Source organism: Coenobita brevimanus, chromosome 18 (assembly GCF_032717465.1).
Source record: "Coenobita brevimanus isolate Jiangsu-jjx chromosome 18, ASM3271746v2, whole genome shotgun sequence".
In the NCBI taxonomy this organism is placed as follows: Eukaryota; Metazoa; Arthropoda; class Malacostraca; order Decapoda; family Coenobitidae; genus Coenobita; species Coenobita brevimanus.
Window position 1 is genome coordinate 39,592,250 of NC_136971.1, and position 24,803 is coordinate 39,617,052.

Genomic DNA, 24,803 nt, shown 5'->3' on the forward strand with positions numbered 1-24,803 from the left:
GTGAAGTCAGTGAATGTACAGCGAGGTTGAATGGTGAGGAATTGGAAAATGTGAGTACGTTTAAGTACTTGGGTAGTATGATGAGTAAGGATGGAGGTTTGGAGGGTGAAGTGCTTGAAAGGGTACAGCAGGGAAGAAAGGTTACTGGTTCCTTGAAAGCAGTGATAAGAACCTGGGAAGTGAGCATGGAAGTGAAAAAGTTACTACATGACAGTATTGTGATACCAACTCTAACATACGGAAGTGAAGCTTGGACGTTGTTGGAAGGACACAAGTCAAGAGTGAGAGCAGTAGAAATGAGTTATTTAAGAGGAGCCTGTGGAGTCACATGGAGAGACAGGCTGACGAATGAGGATATAAAGGAGCGTTGTGGTGTTGATATGGATGTGATAGGAAGCGTTATGAGGAACACACTGAGGTGGTTTGGCCATGTGGAGAGGATGGAGGGTGAAAGACTGACGAAGAGAGTGTATGTGAGTGAGGTGGAGGGGGAAAGAGGGAGGGGGAGGCCGAGGATGAGATGGAGGGATGGGGTGGAGAGGTATATGAGAGAAGGGGGTGTGAGTTGGGAGCAGGGGAGTGAAATGGCGGGGGACAGGGCGACTTGGAGGCGATTTGTTTGTGGCCACCCCTAATGGGATTGAGGCGTCTGGCAATAGATAGATAGATAGATGAATCTCATTATGCCTTAACTTTCTCCACCTCACAGGTAACAGCGCCTGAGAATACATAGCAGAATTATCCACCAGACACACCTAATGGCCATCGACGAGACTCATCAGAAAACATGACTGGAGAAGGTAAGAGTTTTAAGATGTAGTTTTTCATTGTCTTGTTTGCACAGTCTTATGGCTGTAGTTTAACAGATGCATCCTGTAGTTTTTGTCTCTTAGTGTTATGATTACTGGTGTATTTGCAGCATATTTGTTTATGCAAATGTGGCAAACTGCTTTGTACATTCCACAAATCCTCCAAAGGAAGTTTTGTCTGTTGATCTATCTATTGCCAGATGCCTTAATCCTCTAAGGGGTGGCCACAAACAAATTGCCTCCATGTCGCCGTGTCCCCCACCATTTCATTGCCCTGCTTCCAGCTCACACCTCCCTCTCTCATATACCCCTCCACTCCAGCCCTCCATATCATCCTTGGCCTCCCCCTCCCTCTACCCCCGTCCACCTCACTCATATACATTCTCCTCGTCAGTCTCTCACTCTCTATCCTCTCCACATGGTCAAACCACCTCAATGTGTTTGTCTTAATGCTTCCTATCACATCCAGTTTTGTGTGCAGGGAAATTCACTCTCTAATGCAAGAGTTAACCATTACTCCCAGTCCTTTATTTATGCAATGGGTCAACTCTGGAACTGTCTCCCTCTGTCTGTATTTCCTACTTCCAATGATCTCCAGTCTTTCAAACAGTGTGTCCAGGCATCTCGAAATGAACAGATCTTGAATTTGGCTCACTTTTGTATTGTTTTTTCTTTTTTTCTTGGAAGGAATTGTTTGCGGGCTCCTAGCCTTTGGTTCGTTCTTATTCACATTAAAAAACAAAACAAAACAAAACATAAATCATGATGCCATCCCTATTCTCCATCACAGGCATGTGAGTAACATCGTGAAATTAAGTCAGGAAATGGTCCAGTAGGAATACAAATCAGTGAGGTGCATGTGTTATTGGCCTTCACATTTATTTATCCACCATTCAGTACTGTGACATGTGAAGACTTGTTTCATGAGTTGTATAACATCTACAACTGAGGTCATGCCCATTGTGGGGCAGCATTTATTTCTGTTCATCACATTTTAATTCTTCAGCATCAATACCTGTTTTATTATATATATTTTTTATTTAGTATTTTAATATTTTCACTTGCTAAATAATGGAATAAGTTATTACCTTCTTTATTCTTCCATATTTCATCATCATCATCATCATCATCATCCGGACTTCCTTTCGCACCGTAGGGTGGGGTGAGGAGTAGCAGCATCCAGACAGCCAAAGTTTGCCCAGTTCAATGAGGCACACTTCCATTCACTCATCATTCAAGCCCACAGAATCCTGGCTCCATCTGATAAGCCAAAAAAAAATTCACCACATTCTGTAGCTTCACATATACTTATCCAATAGAGCCAGTCTGAACGCTGTCACTTTAACAAAGGGTGTTATATCCCTGGTCATGTGCTTCTCTGCACAAAATTCATCCAGCCAGCTCGCTCTCTTGTCAGTCCCTTAGCCTCCATATTTACTTCACTTAAATATACTGTTTACTTAAAGGCCAGAGGCAGCAGCTGAAGAGAGATGTTTTATGTCAATCAATCAATCAATCAATCATTTCCTGTGACACCCCACGGGATGCATAGGGCCTCAATGAACTCTCTCCACTAATATTTGTCTCTTGCCATCTCCTTCAGGTCCCACCAACACTCCTCTCCTGCTTCCTTTTTCATTGTCCTCAACCAGGTTTCCCTCGGCCTACCTCTACCTCTTCTTCCTCTAGCAATCCACTCTGGCACATCCTGTATTAAACTACCTTCTTTTCTGTATATGTGCCCCAGCCACTTCCAGCGAGACAGTCTCACATATTCATTAACTGGTTCCACTCTCGTAATGTTTTATGTATTTCATGAAAATTTTCTACTGTAAAACCTTAAGTCAGACAGCATGTTCTGTTTAACAGAATGGGAGGTATGGTGAATTACCCATTACAGTGATCGATGTTTATTATTTTCTAACATGCACTTCTTTCTTTATTTATATGTATATAATGGCAATAGCATGTATTTGTATAACTAATACACAAGTAAAAGCCTAATTTGGTTAGCCATTTTCTTGCTGTTGTGCTAATGAGGGACTTCCAGAGTGTCTTCTGCTACCTAGCTGGCCAGCCTAACTCAGTCATGGGTCAAAATTGTAACGTAACCATCGTGGCTATTCTACATGTCTTGGTAAACTTATGAGATTTGCCAAGAGCAGAGACCACTCATCACTGAAATGCTCATTAACAAAAAACATCACACACATGAAAGAATATTTTTGACAGGCTGTTTGCATTTGCATAAATTTTTTTTGTGTCCAGCAGTCCCTTACACACAATCAATTCACTAATGAGTTCATTGGAGTTGGCGTCCATATCTACATTAGTATCTTATTTCTGAGAAAGAGTAGTGTTTTTTTTTTTTTTTTTTTTTAAGGCTGCCATTGCCGTAGTTGTCTGGAATTTAATATTTGCCAAATACCGCTCTATTGGATACGTTTATGTGAAGCTACGGAACGTGGTGAATACTTTTGGTGTATCTGATAGAGCCAGGATTCTGGGGGCTTGAATGATGAGTGAATGGAAGCGTGGCCCATTAACTCTATTAGATACGTTTATGTAAAGCTACAGAACTTGGTGAATGCTTTTGGCATATCCGATAGAGCAGGGGTTTTCAACCTTTTTATCCCCACGTACCCCTTCTGGTATTTTTAATGTCAGTAATGTACCCCCTTCACTTTGTATAAAGTGGACAACAATAACTCAGATAAACATTCCATTGTGTTTATTTGCCTGAGATGTAAAAACAAAATACATTATTATTGCATGAGTTGCAAAGGAAGTTAATGAGATGGCTGAAACTGTTTTTCATCAACTAGCTTAGTCAGCCGAGGAGCAGTTTTTGCTAAAGCACATCTAAGGTCAGCTTCCACATTCAGTCGAGACCTTAGTTTTGATTTTATGACAAGTAAGCTGGAAAACCCAGTTTCACACAAATATGTTGATGGGAAAAGTAACAGAGAACGAAGAGGCTCCTCTGCGACATGTGGATATGACTTGGATATTTTACACCAGAACCTGACTAAAGAAGACTCTTTCTCAAATAGATCACTAGCACTGGAGTCATTCACAAAGTCAATAAACTCTTCCTGAATCTCATCATTGACAGAAGCAACATCTGTATGGAAAGGGTCTCTAATTAGCTTCAAGATTCCTTCAGACACATCAGGAAAGTATCTCTTCATTTCACTTTGCAGTGAGGCAAGGTGATCCACTATTAAGTTTACCATCTGGTCTGATATGTCTTGCCTCTCAGCAAGTGCCTCAAACATCTCAAAATTTCCTTTCTTTACTTTTGCCTCCCACACTTTCAGCTTCATCTGAAAACTCTTCAATTTGTCAACAGCGTCAGTGACAACAGCATCAGCTCCTTGCAAAGATTTGTTCATAATATTTAGGCGTGAAAATATGTCAACAATATAGGCAAGACCAGTGATCCACTTTGGATCATTCAGTTTCGCAAGATAAACCTGAGTTACCTTCTTGTCATTACAGCTAAAGAACAATCCCAGCTCGTCCTTTAACTCAAACACTCTTTTGACAACATTTCCACGAGATAACCATCGAACCTCCGTGTGATATAGGAGTGTTTCATGAACAGAATCTAAATCTGAGCATAGAAGCCTAAATAGTCTAGAATTGAGAGCACTTGACTTTACGAAGTTGACCATCTTTACCGTGTCATCAAGCACCTCCTTGAGCTCAGTGGGCAGTGTCTTGGCTGCTAAAGCCTGCCTGTGTATCATGCAGTGTATATGTTTGACCTTGCTGTTAATAGCTTTAACCCTTGTTTTAAATCCTGATTGACTGCCTAACATTGCAGGAGCTCCATCTGTTGTGCAACCACATAAGTTTTCCCAGTGTAGTCCCTCACCTTCAAAGAAAGAATTAACTAGCTCAAAAATATCTGCATTAGTAGTTGAAGATTCGAGAGGGTGACAAAAAAGAAAGTCTTCCTTAAAATCATCATCTTTGATGTATCTCGTGAATACCAGCAACTGAGCACAATTATTTACGTCAGTCGTTTCATCCAAGTGGAGAGCAAATATCCCTAGGGGTGCTGTTTTTATCTCAGAAACCACCTGGTCTTTGATATCTGTGGACATGTCAGATATACGTCGCTGAACAGTGTTATCTGACAACGGCACAGTGTCAAGCTTTTTAGCATGTTGTTCCCCCAGCATAATCCTAACTATTTCTTTGGTACATGGCATGACCAGCGTCTCCCCAGTGGAGTGAGGTTTCTTCTGCTGAGCAATTTTCAGTGCAACTACATACGAAGCATGAAGAGCAGCTTTATTTGACTGATGAAAACTGCCTGAGTGATCCAGTTTTGAGCGGTTTAGCATGGTTTCTCTGCGCTTAAAATAGTCCACATCTTTTCCTTTCAGGTCTTGGTGACAACCGTGCAAATGTCGTTGGAGCAAGCTTGGTTTCATGGCTGCTGGAGACAGTACTTTGGCACAGATGACACACTGAGGCATTTCAGTTCCATCTTTAATGATGACTGTGAATCCAAACCTTATATACTCCTCACTGTAGCGTCGTTTTTTCTTCTGAGCCTCCATGTCAGCTATGCTATTGCAGTCTACACTGAAAAAAAATATAAGCATTTTATGGGGTTTTGTTATATATATTACCGCATTGCAATGTATTATCAAGAAACATCTTTAACAACATAAATTGTGCAGTGAAAAAAAAGTTCGTTACCCAATTTACTATCGCAAAAAAAAGAATCAACATTAAATAAAAAATATGGGACCCGAATATACAAAAGTTTGCTGTAAAATGCTAATAACGACAAATAAACTATACGACTCATAATCAGACCACGGCAAACGTGAAAGTTAAACTACACTACACGGTGTAAGAAATTACGAAAATTACTCCTCAAGTGGCATAACTTATCACGTATATTCAATTAATTGCATAGAAACAGACAACTGGAAAGGAAATAACTACGTGATTTTTCATGCTAACGCAAGCAAAAAAATATTATATTAGCACACGATTATATTATCACATAAGTACACAATGCCCCACATCACTCACATCCACACACTTGACACATCACACAACTACCAAGCTCTGGCCAAACCGTACTCTGATACTCCACATCACACCCAGTCATGTCACACAGTCACACCACGCATCACACTTAAGTTAAGGTGATCTTACATCGTGACTACACATCGCCGCTATAGTAAATCGTTTGCACACCACCACTTAGGTCATACGAAATGCTGTGTAATGTTTTCTATTTCATCAACCATTTCCATTAAGAATAAGTCAGGGTTACTTAACAATATTATACTTGCCAACAATATGCAGTTTGCGATAATAATGTTATTGAAAAAGACACAGCATTCCGATATTAATATCAGCAAAGAAAGTAGCCACAAAGAGACCAACCTGCCAAAAAACAGCAACACCAGTCAATCTCAATTCCACGGCTGTTGGGTGGTGACTGGTGCGTTCCCAGCAACACCTCGCGCAACTCTCTCTGTCCGGTACGCGTACAGTACAAGTCAGGCAGCCGGGCCCCTACCCAACCGACGCGTGGAGAGCGCGTACCCCCTGACAGACCCTTTGCGTACCCCCTGGGGTACGCGTACCCCAGGTTGAAAACCCTTGCGATAGAGCCATGATTCCGGGGGCTTGAATGATGAGTGAATGGAAGCATGGCCCATTGGACTGGACAAATTTTGGCTGTCTGGACATTGCTACTCCTCACCCTGCCCTAGGGTTGGAAAGGAGGTCCATATGATGATGATGACCAAATACTGCCACTTGACATTTGTTTGCACACTTTGTGGGGACCGTCCCAAAGTTAGAATAATACATAACTCACTCTTCACTCATTCTTGGTGTGGGTGGATGTGCATAGGGTTCATTAAATAGAAAACCAGTGTGGCCAGTGATCACAGCTTTGAGGTCCAATAGTTGTTGGACTCTCATGATGTACCTTGATGTATATCCTGTATTATTATTATTATTATTATTGTTATTATTATTATTATTATTGAGGCTGGTCACTCTCATCTTAAATGTCAGGACCAACTTGTCTAACCCCGGGCTCCTATGCTCCACATAGATGGATGAATTATTATTATTATTATTGTTATTATTATTATTATTATTATTATCATCATCATCATCATCATCATCACCATTATCGTGCCTTTCTATTTTACAGTGTGGTGGGCAACAAGCACTGCAGCAGTCCTGGCTTGCAGCTCCTATAAACACTTTTGGAGAATGGCCTGGTATCTCCACACTCAGTCTGCTATATATTGTGTCAGGTATGTCTCTATCTGATCACTTTATCTATTCTTCTATCTCTCTGTCTCTATCTATCTATCTGTTGCAAGGCACCTTATTCCTGTAAGGGGTGGCCACTAACAAATTGCCTCCATGTTGCCCTGTCCCCTGCCCTCCCTCCAACCCACATCCCTCCTCTCTCATATCTCTCTCCATTCCATCCCTCCATCTCATTCTTGGTCTCCCCCTCCACCTCATTCACATGTACTCTTCCTGTCAGTCTCTTATTCTCCATCCTCTCCACTCCATCTTTCCATCTCATCCTTGATCTCCCCTCCCATCTCACTCACATTCATCTTCTAGTCAGTCTCTCATTCCCCATCCTTTCCACTCCATCATTCCATGTCATTCTTGGTCTCCCCTTCCACCTCACTCACATGCACTCTTCTAGTTAGTCTCTCATTGTCCATCCTCGCCACTCCATCCCTCTCCTCATTCTTGGTCTCCCCCTTCCTCTCTTCCCCTCCACTTCACTCACATTCACTCTTCTAGTCAGTCTCTCATTCCCCATCCATTCCACTCCATCCTTCCATCTCATTCTTGGTCTCCCCTTCTGCCTCATTCACATGCACTCTTCTAGTCAGTCTCTCATTGTCCATCCTCTCCACATAGCCAAACCATCTCAGAGTATTTCTCTTAACACTTTCAACCACATCAACACCACAATTCTCCTTTACTTCCTCATTTGTCAGTCTGGCTGCTCACAGCATAAAATAACCATCTTTCCATCTTGACTACTTAGATGTACAGGATATTAATGATACAATATGAAGCATTTAAGTGTGGATGTTTGTGAGGTGGAGTCAGGATTCCAGGGTCTGGAATGGTGAGGGAGTGAGTGTGTGGCCCATTCAACTGGTTAGGCTTTAGTTTCTCATTCTGTAGAGTTATTTCTGGCTCAGTACCCTAACTCACACCATCCTAGGGTTGGAAAGTAGGTCTGGATGATGATGATGGTGATGATGATAATGAGAATGATGATGGTCATAGTGATGATTGATGATGATGATGAAAACAGTGATGATGATGATGATGGTGACAGTGATTGTGGTGAAGATGATGATGATGACAGCAGTGATGGTGAAAGTGATGGTGGCGATGATACAGACATGGATAATGATGGTGACAGTGATTGTGGTGAAGATTTTTTTTTCTTAATTGTATAATGATTGGAGGAAGGAAAAACAAAGGAAAAAACAAAATAAGTCCATGTGCCTGAAGGCATCCTCCATTCATATAATACTTATAACAGTTGGATTTAAAACTAAGGGGATTAAATGTATGTGGGAAGCAACTCCCAGGAAGTGAATTCCAGAGAGTAGTAGTTCTGGGGATAAATGAATTTTGATAAGCAGAGGCTCTGCATTGTGGGGGAGAGAGTGTGAGTTCATGGGCGTTCCCAGCTGCCCAAGTATTTCGGGAGAAAATGTGAAGGGGAGGCACAATTGAAGCCAGTTCGTTACAGCACTTACGGTAAAAATATCGATAAAATAATGCTAAAGAACCAACATCTCTACCTACTGATAACGGAGGAAGGTCCTGCGTTATGGCAGGATTATTGATTAATCTAATGGCTTTATTTTGAATTTTGTCCAACTGCCTCAATGCAACCTCTCCACATCCACTCCACAGTGGTGAACAGTATTCAATCGGAGAACGCACAACAGTGATGATGGTGAAAGTGATGGTGGTGGTGATGATTTCTTTCTTTTTTCAGGACCGTGTTGCTATGATCAAGGAAGGTGTATCAGTGTTGGTCTCTCCTGTCATCACTCACCCTGGCCAAGCAGGTACAGGTGACTCGCTGTGTCCTAGTCAGAGGTGGCCATCGTTAATCAAATGGTTCATTTCGTTAACCATTAATCTGTTAACCGAAAAGTTAACTTCCATAACCGTTAATCAGTTAATTAGTTAAAAATGTCACGGAAGTTATTGATAAACAGTTAAATGTTAATATGTATTATAAAAAAAAAAAAATCTTGTTTTTTTTTGCCTTAAAACCACCTAAAAAGTGCCAGAAGTATAAAGTAATCCTTTCTGGGTCTTTTCCCAGGGCTTTGGAAACCAAACTATAGTTTTGTTGCTTTAGAGTTAGGAAAGGCTGGCATGCTTTCTTGGCAGCAGAGGTGACAACAAACTGGGTAATACCGGAGTGCTTTGCCACGAGATGAACCTGCCTTGACCTCCTCAAGCTGCTTGAGGTTGTTGAGGCTTGTCATGTGTCCCTTGACTGGCACAGCCTTGTACAGGCACAGCTTGCACTTGAACATCACCTTGTCTCCTTCCCTTGACTTGAACAAGAAGTAGTGGTCCAGGTGGGGCCAGGCGTTCTGAGCCTGCTCCTGCTGAGGTCCAGTGGCGCTGACAGTTTCAACCACAACAATGTCGTCAGTGTCAACAGATTCAAGTTCTTGGGATGCCATTATGCCATGATGACTTACAAAAATCAAAATCACACAAGTGTCTTTTGAAAATCTGAAAATAATAGAAGCTTGATAAAGTTTATCAAATGTTGAATGTTACCTGTATAGATATACGTAAGAGAATATAATATACCAAACACACACAGAAGATGGAAATGCGGTAGAATGTATGTTGGGTTGTAGATGAATTGTGAAGCCGTGGATGTTATTGGCAGTTAGCAAAGACCAAAGAGGGAAAGAGCCTTTGTTATCTGATGCAACAAAGCCACAATACACACACCCACACCCGCACCCACCCCCACACACACGCACACATGCACGCACGCACGCACGCGCACACACACACACACACACACACACACACACACACACACACACACACACACACACACACACACACACACACACACACACACAAAACTCAGTCTCATATGACGCACAAAATTGGGCTGTGTCTGCAGCCATGGCTAGGCTAAAATAAATAAAACAGACGTGTAACTGGTTATCTTATATTTTGGGCTTAATGGACTTGAGTTCAATACTGTATAATGGAAGTTAATTAGTCCAATACTATATTGATTTTCACAGTTAACTTAAAAGCCACACATTAACAAAAAAGTTAACCATTAATTAATGGTTAATGGATTAACGGTTTGGTGGCCAGTATCACTTTGTTTTCTAGTTATTTGAGGAAGTTTTTTTTTCTAGTTTTTTTTCTAGGATTTTTTTTTTCTAGTCATTTGAGTCATTCTCGTCAGTTGAGGAAGCTCCCAAATACCTTTTCCTAAGCAGTGTATTTATTTATTTATTTTTATACGGAAGATAAACAGAGGTAGGAAAAAAAAAAAAAGAATCCATATACCAGATAACAAGTGTCCTCCATTCATAAAAAATCTATAACACTTGGACTTGAACTACTGTAGGTTGAGGTTTTGGGGAAAGTATTCTGGGAAAGTGAGTTCCAAAGAGAAGCAGTTCGGGGACTAAATGAAATCTGGTAGGTAGAAGTTGTTCAGTATGGCAGTGTATCAGACAGTATAAAAAAAGAAAATACCCAGATGAGGTCATAGAGTGTGACCTCAGGGATAAGGGATCAGTAGAGAGGGTGCTAGAGATTGAGCAGCATGGAGAGCAGCCTTCCGGTGACCAAGGCTAACACATACAAGCATGTAGGAGCCTTGATAAATGAGTGATGGACAGGTAAATAGACAAATAGACAGATATACTCGTAAATAGGCAGACAGACAGATAGCAAGATATATAATGCTTTGTTTTGATGTACAGTGAGTAGATTTAATTGATTTTCTTTTTTTCTCTAGATCTGGGAGCAGGGCAATGAAATGGTGGGGACAGGGTGACATGGAGGTGATTTGTTTGTGGCCACCCCTTACAAGATTGAGGCATCTGATAATAGACAGATAGATAGATAGATAGATAGTAAAGCACACAACCTGGCCCATACTGAACTCCATCAGTGCTGCCTTCAGTTGGACTTTGATGGGGTGACTGATAGGAAGGTAAGAGCATGGCTTAGTGTAAGAAGTGGAGTATAGTAGTGGTAGTAAGGGTTTTAGTAGTAGTAGTGGTTGTAGTGGCAGTAGTAGTTACAGTAGTAGTAGTTGTTGTTGTAGCAGCAGTAGTAATAGTGATGGTTCTAGTAGTAGTAATAGTAGTACTTGTAGTAGTAGTATAGTAGTAGTTGTGATGGTTGTAGCATGGACTATATTAGTAGTAGTAAGGGTTTCAGTGGTAGTTGTGGTTGTAGTGGGAGTAGTAGTTACAGTAGTTGTTGTTGTTGTAGCATCAGTAGTAATAGTGATGGTTGTAGTAGTAGTAGTAGTAGTTGTGATGGTTGTAGTAGTAGTAGTAGTTGTGATGGTTGTAGTAGTAGTAGTAGTTGTGATGGTTGTAGTAGTAGTAGTAGTTGTGATGGTTGTAGTAGTAGTAGTAGTTGTGATGGTTGTAGTAGTAGTAGTAGTTGTGATGGTTGTAGTAGTAGTAGTAGTTGTGATGGTTGTAGTAGTAGTAGTAGTTGTGATGGTTGTAGTAGTAGTAGTCGTGATGGTTGTAGTAGTAGTAGTTGTGATGGTTGTAGTAGTAGTAATAGTAGCAGTGGTAGTTGTGATGGTTGTAGTAGTAGTCAAACAGAGAGGCATTGATGTTTGACTACTACTACAACCATCACAACTACATGCCTTTATAAACGATACAAACAGAGAGGGGTTGATATCACATCCTCACACAGTTACTTTATCTATCTATCTATCTATCTATCTGTCTATTGCCAGACGACATAATCCCGTAAGGGGTGGCCATTTAACTTTGAGTTAGTTGTTTTACGGGGAGGGGCACTAACCCTCCACCAACTCATTTGTCGACACGTAGGGTGCACGTATGGTTTGGTTATATGGTTACCACCCAGCGTTGTAAATGGTTTCTTGGCTTACAGGAAACCATTTGGCTTGTCACTCAATGTAAAGCCACCTGTAAAGGAAAGAAAAACAATAAGAAGTGACAGGAAAGATGGGAGAAATAGGAAGAGAGGAGGACAGGCACAGAAAAAGAATGATAAAGGCTAAGGAAGAAGTAGGCAGCACTACATCAAGTGAATGGATGATGGTGAGAAATAGGAAGAGAGGAGGGCAGGCATAGAAAAAGAATGATGATGGTCACCACCACCTACCACTACACAATTAGTGCAGATTTAAAGATAGTTTTATTGTAGCATAAAAAAAAAAAAAATTCTGGAAATTAGCTGTTTGGTTTCAGTAATGTGTGCTGTATTGTAAATGAGTTTTTATTCCTGTAGAACAGATTGACTTTACTGGATACGCTTATTTGAAGCTACAGAATGTGGTGAATGTTTTTGGCGTATCAGAATTCTGGGGGCTTGAATGATGAGTGAATGGAAGTGTGGCCCATTGGATTGGGCAAACTTGGGCTGTCTGGACATTGCTACTCTTCATCCTGCCCTAGGGTGGGAAAGGAGGTCCTGATGATGATGATGATGATGGTGATGATAATTGAACAGTAATGAGAAGCTTCACAGTCTGTTGCATAACACAAGCATTGTGGCCGCCCTGGATGCCAGTACCTTCAGCCTGTATGTTTTTCTTTAAAGTGTGTGTATGTGTGTGTGTTCTTACCTAATTATATCTTTACAGGAATGAGTCAAGCTCATACTGTCCAGTGTATTAGACCATTTTCATCATACATATCCTTAAATATATGAATTGTTTTGACACACACTATTTCATTCGGTAGTGCATTCCACTGATCAATTGCCCTATTTGGGAAACTGAATTTCCTAACGTCTTTATTGTCTTTCTTTTTATGCAGTTTTTTGCAGTGTCCTCTTGCTGATGCTTCCCCATAGGTTATGTAATCATTTATGTCTATTTTCTCCTTCCCTGATATGCATTTATACAGCATAATCATGTCACCTCTTTTCCTTCTCTCCTGTAGTATTGGTAGACTCAGTTTATTTAGTCTTTCTTCATAGCTTAGATCCCTTAAGCTTGGTACCCATCTTGTAGCGGCCCTTTGTACTTTTTCAATCTTGTCTATGTGTTTTTTGAGATGAGGATTCCAGACTACTGATGCATACTCCAGGGTTGGTCTGATGAATGATGTTATTATCTTTCTCAGCATGTCTTCATTTATATATGTTAATGCTGTTCTCATATTTGCAAGCAGTGTATACATGTTCCGTTCCTTCTCACTGATGTGGTCAGCCGGAGATAGTCTGTTATTGATAATCACACCTAGGTCCTTCTCCCTTCCTGATATGTGTAGGGTTGATTTCCCAACTTATAATCCCAATCTGGTCTTTTCTCACTTTTACCAAACTTAATTACATGACACTTGTCCACATTAATTTCCAAGTGCCATGTATTGCACCTTTGTGTGTGTGTGTGTGTGTGTGTGTGTGTGTGTGTGTGTGTGTGTGTGTGTGTGTGTATGTGTGTGTGTAAGGAGGAAGCAACCAGAGTACAATGACTATCCATGTTGTAGGAATAACCCTGTTCCATTGGCTGAAAACTATGTAGTATTAACTCAGAATTTTCCACCTACAAAAGAAGTTCAGGCCCCTGGATCTACAGCCCAAGAAGACCCATGCCATCTGATGCACCATGACAGCGGCAGATGAAGCGCCTCACACCTATGATATCAAGACGCGAATTTCCCACCCCACAGGTATGCCGTCAAGGCATAAATAAACGTCAGAATGTTTATTTTTTAACCCCCACTGAACTGTTTTTAATTCCCCTTGAAGGGGTAGATGACTGCAAGTGTGTGAGATTGTTAGATGTCTGAGCAATTGTGTGAGAATGTTAGATGACTACAGGTGTGTCAGAATGATAGGAAATGTTTAATAATCTGTATCTTTTGTCATTTTTCATCCCACAGTGAAAAATAAACAGTCCATCATGTGAAATATAAATTTTTGTTCCCAGAGTCATATCACAAGTGGCTTTTGCAGACTTAACACATCTCTGTGAGTCATTCTCATTGCACCTCAGTATCCTTTTGTATGCAACTAATAATGACGAAAATGATGCAGGAGAATACTGAGTTGCAAAAAGGAAGATAAATCACTAACAAAAAGGAGCTACAGTGCCTTCCATACAACCTATAACGTGGCCTCTTGTACTGTAGGTTGGGCCATCCACTCGTGTGATAGTTTTCTTTGCTATTTACATCTTGTACTTTCAGATTAGTCACTTACAGGAGCAGCCTAGCATGGACTAACCTACCTTAAGTTTTCCCCTCATATGCTTATTGTTTTTCCAATTTCTTGCAGTTATCCTTTCATGTTTTTTTTTTTATATTTTGTTCAGCCAGCCTTTTTGCAGTTAAATTTGCATGTTCTTAGTTACGTTCTTTGTTCTTCCAGGTTTTGTAGCTACACTTCCATGTTCTTTATGTGCTGTGTTTTGTCAGTGTCGTATTTTGTGTTTATGTGCATTTTCTGCCTCCTTCTTCTGTTATGTTCTTTATGTGCTTTGTTCTGCTAGTTTATGTGCTTTTGTCTGCTAACCTTCTTCAGTTATCCTCAGTTATGTTCTTCTCTTGACTCAGTGCTTAGCCAGTTTTTTAAATCATGGTCTGTACTCTAGTCAGTTAAGGCAGCTCCCTAACACCTCTTCCCAAGTACAGTAATACCTGTACCTCGATATACGATACCGCTAGATGTGATGGGGGTAGAAATACCACCATACCCCGCCTAACGATGGCCAAACCCTGATTTAATTATGTTTTTTTTTGATGGTGAGAAATTGGAAAATGTATGTTTAAGTACTTGGATAGTGTGATGATTAATGATGGAGATTTGGAGGGTGAAGTGCTTTAAAAGGGTACAGCAGGGAAGAAAGGTTGCTGGTTCCTTTAATGCAGTGATAAGAAACAGGTAAGTGAGCATGGAAGTGAAAAAAGTTACTACATGACAGTATTGTGATACCAACTTTAACGTATGGAAGTGAAGCTTGGACGTTGTTGGAAGGACACAAGTCAAGAGTGAGAGCAGTGGAAATGAGTTATTTAAGAGGAGCCTGTGGAGTCACATGGAGAGACAGGCTGACAAATGAGGATATAAAGGAGCATTGTGGTGTTGATGTGGATGTGATAGGAAGCGTTATGAGGAACACACTGAGGTGGTTTGGCCATGTGGAGAGGATGGAGGGTGAAAGACTGATGAAGAGAGTGTATGTGAGTGAGGTGGAGAGGGGAAGAGGGAGGGGGAGGTCAAGGATGAGATGGAGGGATGGGGTGGAGAGGTATATGAGAGAGGGGGGTGTGAGTTGGGAGCAGGGCAGTGAAATGACAGGGGACAGGGCGACGTGGAGGCGATTTGTTTGTGGCCACCCCGAACGGGATTGAGGCGTCTGACAATAGATAGATAGATTTTTTTGTTTTTTTTACGATTTTGATGATTGACTAAAATTGTGTGTTTTGGTTGAATTACATTGTTTTTAGACTTGGATTAATGTGTTTTAGCCATAGGTGGGGTGAACATTGTCATTTTGGGGTACAGTTTACTGAGCTTGATTTTTTCCAGACTTATATTTGATGATTTTCAGATTTTATTTGTTGGTTTTAGTGAGTTATTTACAGGTGTTAGGCTTAAGTTTGCTTCCTTGACAGCTGTTAGGCCATTTAGATTGGCTTTAAATTTGTTTTTTGGCTCATTTGGGTGGGTTTTGGGCTTGATTCGGGGGGAAACCCAAGGCTGGTAACTGTCCACATTGAAATACGTGTTAAAAGTACCCCGATATACGATACCCCGCCTAATGATGGGGTTTTACCTCACCAATTAGATCGTTAAACCGGGGTATGCCTGTACTGTCACCATACTCTTCCTAAAAAATGTACAAAATCCTATTACCCAGCTGTATCCAAAAATAAATAGCTAAGGGCTAGGGAGCTTGCTTAATTGATGGGAATACTGTACAAGCCATGTGTACAGTAGCATGGCTCACCTCAGTTTGGGGATTCCTTCAGAAAAAGGATGGCATCATTGATTTGAGTATTTAACTCCTTCAGTATTTAGCCTCATATTATTTTCACTTCACTCAGCTAGATATGAACTCAGGGGACTGGTGGTCAGCATCCCCTGAAAGGAGGATGGTGATCTGCTGCCGAGCACTTAAAATATGCTCCTGTAGACAAGAAGGCAGGGAAAGGATAATAGATCAGGTAAATGAGAGAGCCTTCGTTAGCAGTGGGCAGTGGTGTTTAGCACAGGAGGCAGTCCAGCACCTGAGTCCCAGTGATGTGTTTTGCTGACCTCACTCAACTCGTCTTTCTCTTACTGATGTATGAACAGTGGCAGTTTGTGACCATTAACAGGAGAACGTTGATATATGCAGAAATAAACTGGTAAGGAAAGGTGCTTGGGTGTCTCCCCAACCAATGGGAATATGACTTACTCTTTTACTTAGTCACATTTGTGTAGGAGCTGCCTAACGTGGGCCAAGTGGTAATATAGTACTGGTACTGTATTTCTTTAATGGGTGATGGAAGGTTGGAAAAACAACAAAATTGTATAAACGTGGAACCAGCAAAGGATCGAGGTAAGTCAATATGGAGGTAATTCAAGTGAGGTAATTTGCCTAAAGACTATAGTAATACTGATCCAAGAGCAGCCCCATACAGCAAGAGAATTGGGCATGAAAAGTATAACCAAAGAAGCTTTAAGGTGTTGCAAACCCCATATATGTGAACATCTGTCAAAAGCTGCCAAAGTAGGTTGTAAAACCAGTACAGATAAGAGGAGGGAAGGAGCCTGGTGAGAAGGAGGAGGAGGTCGAGAGATAAGAGAAGGGCAAGAAAAGGAATGCTTGAGTGAAAAAAAAAAAAAAAAAAGGAAGTCAAAGAAAGGAAGAGGAAAGATTGAAGGAGAAGGGGCAGAAAAGGAATGCCTTAATGAAAAAAAATGAGGAAAGTGAAGAAAGGAAACATGGGAGGAGAAGGGGCAGGAGAGGAAAAGTCTAATGAAGAGGAGGAGAAATGGAAGGAGAGGAGATGGGGCAAAAAAGGAATACAAGAAGTTGAGAGGAAAACGAGATAGGGAGGAGGCAGAAAAAGACAACAGGAATTCTAATGAGAAGGAAAATGAAAGGAAGATAGATGGGAGAAGAAATGGGGTAGTGAAAGGAAAGAAGGGTGCAGAAATATATTTTAAAATTGTCTCATCTCGGGAAGAAGGAAAAATATAAGAATTGAGAGTGAGGCTCGTATAACTTCTAAGCAGCCATGATGACTCTAAACTTGGTGGAAGGGTTGGGTGTAAGGTCATGGAGGAGAATTTTAATGTGGTGTTAGAAAGTGGCTGAATGGATTCAACATGCATATTAGTGTTGTTTGAGAGAAAAAATGGGAGAAATGGAGTTCCCCCGAGCTAAGCCCTGTATTGGACTATATAGCCCCGCTAGGGTTACAGGTGCGAGCTACCACTCCCTGCACGGCAGCCCGGGCGAGACTCGAACTCGCAATCCCCCGATTACGAGTCCAGCGCGCTACCACTGTGCTACCGCGCCCCCCGTTGTTTGAGAGAGAGAGAGAGAGAGAGAGAGAGAAAGAGATCCCTTTCTTCCACCGCGATTCAAGTGGGCTGCCTCATTCATCTAGCCAGGCCGTATCTTAGGCCTGTTTTGGCTGTTCCTTCATTTATCCTCCTCCCCCTCCCTCCTGATATGGTTCCGGGGATGAAGGAGGAGTGGAGGTGAGAGGGAGGCTTGAGAAAGATAGAGGGAAGGAAAGAGAGGCAAAATAGGAGGGTCGCGATAGGAACCTACGTAGCATCTGACGGTTGTTTCATGTGCCTTTATCTCTCTCTCTCTTGGGAAATGACTGAAGAAATGAAGGAGTGGAGGGGTAATGAAGGCTTTGGCAAGGTGAAGGAAGTGAGGGAAAAGGTGAAGGAGAAAGGAAAGGCGGAGAGATAAAAGGACTTCTGTAGAGTTTGACATGTTGACATTGTAAGTGCTGCCCTCTCGCGGCGATGACAGCGTTGCCAAAGGAAATTTAAGGGGAAAACCGCTAAATTGGCAACTCTGCCGCTGGCGGGGATGGCTGTAGTTTGATTGACTGATTTAAAGAGCAAGATGTGAGAAGAGAATAACCTAGATGCGGGGAGGGACAGAGAGAGATACTAACCAATGTATCACCGACGACCCTCCCACACTCCTGTCTAATCTACTTTCATGTTCCACCCTCTTATCCTCTTTTATTCCCAACTCATCCTTCATCCTTCATCATCTTTCCTTCACTGTGTCTCTTGCCATTTTCCTTTCATCCCCTTACTCAGTTTTATTCTCATCCAGGAGCGTACCTAGAGATTTGGGGGCCCGGGGGGCTAGGTTCTTTGCGGTGCCCCCCTCCAGGAGGGGGACCCCGCAAAGAACCTAGCCCCCCACATTCTCAAAACTTATCTAATATCTCAGCCGGGATTGTCAGGATGATAAATATATATTTTAAGATATTAATAAAAAAACTTATAATTTTTTAAGGCTTTTTGGGGCTCTCCTCAATTGGGGGTCTGGGGGGCAGTTTCAAAAAGCCCCCCCGCCCCAACTCAGGTACGCCACTGTTCTCATCCCTTCATCTTTTATCCTCTTCTTCTCTTTCTGTCTTTTATTTCATCTTTCATTATTCTTGTCCGTCTCTCTGTCTCTCTTCCTTCACCTTTCATCCACTTAACCATTTCCCCTTGTCCCTCTCCTTCCTCTTTCTTTCTCTTCCTATTTGCTTCTTTCTCTTCCTCAATTCTTTTGTCCTATCTCCTTGATATTTCTCTTCTCTTCTCTCTCCCTCTCCCTATCTTTCCCTCGTTGTCTTTCCCTCTTTCTTCTTTTAGTCTTTTCTTCTTCCTCTCTTCTTGTCATCTGTCTCCTTTTTTCCTTCTTTCTTTCTCATCTCTTCTCTCTCTCCATCTTTTTTTTCCTCGTCTTTCCCTCTTTCTTCTTTTAGTCCTTTCTTCTTCCTCTCTTTTTGTCCTCTGTCTTCCCTTCTTCTTTCTTCTTTTTTCTCTTCTTTTCTCTCTCTCTCCCTTTCCTTCCCTCGTTGTCTTTCCCTCTTTCTTTCTGCTGTTAGTCCTTTCCTCTTCCTCTCTTCTTGTCCTCTGTCCACTTTTTCTTCTTTTTTCTCTTCTTCCCTTCTCTCTCCCTCTCTCTTTCTTTCCCTCGTTGTCTTTCACTCTTTCTTCTTTTTGTCCTATCTTTTTCCTCTCTTCCTCTGTCTCCCCTTCTTTTTCTTCTTTTTTTCTCTCTCTCTCCCTGTCTCTCTTTCTTTCCCTCGTTGTCTTTCCCTCTTTCTTCTTTTAGTCTTTCTTCTTCCTCTCTTGCTGTCCTGTCTCGCCATCCTTTTCCTTTTCTCCTTGTCTTTCCCTCATCTTCCCCTGTCGTCTTTCTGTCTCTCCTGTCGTCTCCTTTTTCCTGTCTTTATCATCATTGCTTTCCCTTTCTTAAGCTTGTTTAATTAGAAAGCAAGTTGTTTAAGTGTAAGGCTGGGTTATCAAAAAAAAAAAAAAAACATCAGCACGGTAACTTGTATGTCTCTCTCTCTCTCTCTCTCTCTCTCTCTCTCTCTCTCTCTCTCTCCCAAAATCGTCATGGGGATGAAGGGTTAAGGTAGTCTTGGTGGCGGCAGGCGATTTTATTCAGCAAGAGAGAGAGAGAGAGAGAGAACCATCGTGGAGGAGGGGGGGAGAGTATCCATTAACACCTTTATTTCGGCGACTTATTTTTTCTCTACGTTACCTCCACACGATATTATTTAGCCGGGGAAATTCCTGGGGGTCTTCTTCCCCTCTCCCTCCCCCACTTCCTCCTTCCCTCCTCCTCCTCCTCCTCCCTTCCCCTCTTCTTCCTCCTCTTCCTCTTCTTCTTTTTCGCTTTTCTCCTCTTCTTCCTCCTTTTCCTCTTACCTTTCCTCCTCTTCTTCCTCTTCTTTTTCTTTCTCCTTCCTCATATTCCTCATCTTCCTCTTCCTATACTTGTTCTTCCTCTTCCTCCTCTTCTTTTCTTTCCCTTCCTCTTCACCCTCTTCCTTTGCCTCTTCCTCGTCTTCTTCCTCTTCCTCATACTTGTTCCTCTTATTCCTCTTTCTCTTCCTCTTCTTCCTCTTCCCGTTCATCTTCTTCCTCTTCCATTTCCTCTTCCTCTTCCTCGTTTCCATTATTCTCTTCTTCCTCTTCCTTCCCTTTCTCTTCCTGTTCTTCCTGTTCTTTCTTTTCCTGTTCCTCTTCCATATCCTCTTCTTTCTCTTCCTTTTCCTCTTTTCTTCCTCATCCCTTTTTTCCTCTTCCTCTTTCTGTACCTCCCTTTCCTCTTCTCACTCTTCATCTTATTCTTCCTCTTCCTCTTCTTGTTCCTCTTCCCTTTCCTCCTTCCTCATCCTCCTCTTCTTCATCTTCATCCTCTTCCTCCTCCTCCTCTTCCTCTTCCCCTTTTCTTCCTCTTCTTTCTCTTCCTTTTTTCCCTCTTCTTCCTCTTCCTCTTCTCTTGTTCTTTTTTCCTTCTCCTCTTCCTCTTCCCTCCTTCCTCTTCCCATTCTTCATCTTCTTCCTCTACTTCCTCCTCTTCCTCTGCCTCTTCTCCTTCTTTCCCTTCCTCTTCCCCTTCTTCCTATACCTCTTCCTCTTCTTTCTCATTCCTCCTTCTCTTCCTCTTTCTACTCCTTTTGTTCCTCCTCCTCCTCCTCTTCCTCTTCATTTTCCTTTTCTTCTTCCTCCTTCATCTTTCTTTTTTTATTTTCGTCTTTCTTCTGTTTCCTCCTTTTCTTTTCTTTTCTTGTTTCTTTCTCCTGTCTTTCAATCTCATTTCTTCTCTTTCCTCTTTCATTCTTATATCTTCTTTTTCTTCCATTTCTTTCCTCTTTCTCTCGCATTTCATTTTTCTTGAATGAAGTACAAACTTTAGTATGAATGAATTTAAAGGTGTGTAACGTAAACAATGCCCTAACGGGTAAATTTAAAAACAATTATGAATGAACATAACGTAAACAAAGAGAGAAAACGTGAATGAGTGACAACAAAATCTCTTTAATTGTAGCCTAAATAATTTCAAACTCACATTTAACTCACCTCAGAAGCGTTTATATGTCTTACCACATTATTGCACACTGTAGAAGTATTAACGTACAGTAATCAAGCGGAAACATGTTAATGAACTTTGAGAACGTGTTTTGAATGGACCGGCCGCCAACTCGTATTGCCATATGGTTATATTTGCATGCATTTTGAATCACGAAAAGCTAGTGTATTGGAATTTATGGGCAATAAAAGGTATACCCTTGGGAGTAGGGTTTTTTTTCAAGAATACTCCCCCAGTATCCCTGCTTGTCGTAAAAGGCGACTAAAAGGGTTGGCGGAGGGTTAGTGCCCCTCCCCGGAAAACAACTAACTAAAAAAACAAACATTAAGCCTCGGACAAGGACTGACCAAACGATGACGACTAAGGACCGGACAAAGGACATGGTAATTGGAACGTGGAATGTAAGGGGAGCGAATGATGAGGTGAAAGAGAGAGAGATTGTCCAGGTGCTTCAGGGTGCGAAAGTGGATGTATGTGGAATAACTGAAACAAAATGGAGAGGAGAAAGTGTGAGAGAATGGGAGTATGGATGGGGTATATGTGCAGGAGTAGGTGAGAATGAGAGGGCAAAGGAAGGAGTATGTATAGTTGTGAGTAAAAGATGGAAGAGGAGCATAAGACAGTATGGATCAGTTGGGTCAAGGATTGTGTGGGTAAAGTTGAAAGTTGGAATACAAATGTGGGCGATTGTGTGTGTGTGTATGTGCCAACGCAAGATCGTGCTAGAAGAGTGAGAGAAGAGTTCTGGACAAATGTAGAAGTGTGCATGGAAAAGTTTGGAAGGAATGAGAGAGTGTTTTTGATTGATGATATGAATGGTAAAGTTGGGAATGTGAAGGTGGATGGAATAGTTAGTGAGTGGGGTGTGCCTGCTGAGGTAGATGAGAATGGGAGTGCGTTAGTGGACATTTGTGCTGGTAGGGGGTTGGTGATAGCCAATACCCTCTTCAGGCATAAAATGATCCACAGGTATACATGGCGAGTGATGAGAAGGGTGGGTGGTGAACTGAATGAAAGGAAGGCAATGATTGATTATGTGTGTGTGGATGAAAGGATGCGAAGATGTGTAATGGATGCAAGAGTTTATGGAGGTTGGGGGAGTGGACTTTCTGACCACTACTTGGTGGTGGCCAGAATTAGAATGCAAGTAAGATGGAGGAATAGAAGAAGGGAAAGACGAGAGGAAGGAGTAGTTGCAAGGAGAGTGGAAAGGTTACAAGAGGATGAGAAAAAGGCAGAGTATAAGAGAGAAGTGGAGGAACGATTGGGTAAATATGAATTGGAGCAGATGGGAGACGTGGAAGGTGTGTGTAGGATATTTACAGAAGAAATATGTGCAGCATGTGATGTGGTATGTGGAAGGAAGAGAAGACGGAGGGGGTGCAAGGAACAGCGTGGTGGACTGAAGAGGTGAGACAGGCTGTGGCACAAAAGAAGAAAGCATTTACGGTAATGAATGGATGAGAAATAGGGGCGTGGAAGAAGTTGAGAGGCGGAAGAGAGAGTTATATGTAGAGAGAAAGAGAGAGGTGAAAAGATTAGTAAGAGAGAGTAAGAAGAGAGTGGATGAGGAATTTGGAAGGAATTTGTGTATAAAGTGGAGGGACTGTAAGAAAATGTTCTGGAAAAAGGTGAAAAGCGTAAGACAGGGTGGAAGTGAAGTTAGCAGGGGAGTGAAAGATAAAAATGGTAGATTACTAGTGGAGAGGAGAGAAAAAGCGAGCAGATGGAGAGAACACTTTAAGGAATTGTTGAACATAGAGGATGGAAGTAATGCGAGTATAAGTGGCTGGGGAATGGTTGGGAGAAGGAGGGAGGTGAGAAGACAGGAAGAAATCAGTAGGATAGAAGTTGTGGAAGCAACGAAGAAAGTTAAATCGGGGAAAGCCCCAGGAATTGATGGAGTGTGTGGTGAAATGCTGAAGCATGGGGGAGAGATAGTAGTAGAATGGATGTGGAAGATGTGCAGATTGGCCTGGGAGGAAGGTAGAGTCCCGGAGGATTGGAAGTCAGGTATAATTATTCCCTTGTACAAAGGAAAAGGGGAAAAAGAAGTGTGTGGTAATCATAGGGGCATTTGTCTTCTTAGTGTAATAGGAAAAGTGTATGGTAGGATACTTATTGACAGAGTTAGAGAAAGAACAGAGAAATTAGTTGGAGAAGAACAGGGAGGCTTTAGGAAGGGAAGAGGTTGTGTAGATCAGATATTCATTCTTAGATCTTTAGTGGAAAAGTTTCTAGAGAAGGGAAAGAAGTTGTATGCGGCTTTCATGGATTTGGAGAAAGCATATGACAGGGTGGATAGACAAGGATTGTGGAAAGTGTTAAGAATATATGGAGTAGATGGGAAGTTGTTGAATGCTGTGAAGAGTATGTACGATGGTGCGAAGGCTGCAGTGCGTGTGGATGGTGAACTAAGTGAATTTTTCTCTTTGAAGGTTGGGTTGAAACAGGGATGTGTCATGTCTCCATGGTTGTTCAATCTGTACATGGATGGGGTAATAAAAGAGGTACAAGGTAGGGTAGTGGATATTGGAGAGGCCCTGGTGAGAGAGGATAGTGTTTGGAAACTCCCTGTACTGTTGTTTGCAGATGATACTGTGTTGTTGAGTGAAGACGAAGGGGAGCTGCAAGGCTTTGTGGACGAGTTTGAGAGAGTGTGTAAGAAACGGAATCTAAAGGTGAATGTAGGGAAGAGTAAAGTGATGGTCTTTGAGAGAGGTGAAGTCAGTGAATGTACAGCGAGGTTGGATGGTGAGGAATTGGAAAATGTGAGTACGTTTAAGTACTTGGGTAGTGTGATGAGTAAGGATGGAGGTTTGGAGGGTGAAGTGCTTTAGAGGGTACAGCAGGGAAGAAAGGTTGCTGTTCTTTGAAAGCAGTGATAAGAAACAGGGAAGTGAGCATGGAAGTGAAAAAGTTACTACATGACAGTATTGTGATACCAACTCTAACGTACGAAAGTGAAGCTTGGACGTTGTTGGAAGGACACAAGTCAAGAGTGAAAGCAGTGGAAATGAGTTATTTAAGAGGAGCCTGTGGAGCCACATGGAGAGACAGGCTGACAAATGAGGATATAAAGGAGCGTTGTGGTGTGGATGTGGATGTGATGTAGGACTACATAATAGATAGATAGATAAATAGATAGATAGAGAGATAGATAGAAGCAGGGAGTCAGATGATGAGAAGGTGTTGTATCTGCGAGAATCGAGCAGTGCTAAACATGCTTACACACTCTTAACACTGAGGAAAGCTGACGACAGCGGCCAGTAAGGAGATGATGCAGTTAGCTGTCAGCAGTCCTCTCGTGAACAAAGATCTGGTAACCATGCACACACATATACACACATACTCACACACAGGCTCCTTAAGCTTTCCATCCACGAGGAACACACATGACACACCCCTGCTACACCAGATTTTAGGAAAGAGAGAGTAGAAGGAGACAAGCGACCCTAGAGACAGGTCACGGAAGAAGGGCTTAGCGATTTGAGAGAGAGAGAGACAGATAGCGAGACAGGGAGGTAGCTACCCGGGACTTATATTCGTTCCGTGTGAGAGACTTGTTAATATTTCCAAGACAAATAAAAATAGTCCCATACTATTCTTTACCTCTCCTGTCACTACATGACATTTGGTGGGGAAGCTAC

At 41.9% G+C, this 24,803-nt stretch overlaps 1 protein-coding gene across 1 annotated transcript; it reads right to left on the reverse strand.

The window, feature by feature from the left end:
• Positions 1-3,598: 3,598 nt before the first annotated feature.
• LOC145391479 (protein FAM200C-like) lies at positions 3,599-9,559 on the reverse strand. Its single transcript, XM_080266090.1, has 2 exons — positions 9,285-9,559; positions 3,599-5,408 (listed from the first exon to the last, which is right to left on the reverse strand). Exons 1-2 carry the CDS (start codon positions 9,557-9,559, stop codon positions 3,599-3,601), a joined length of 2,085 nt encoding a protein of 694 aa, XP_080122216.1.
• Between the last annotated feature and the right edge of the window lie 15,244 nt (positions 9,560-24,803).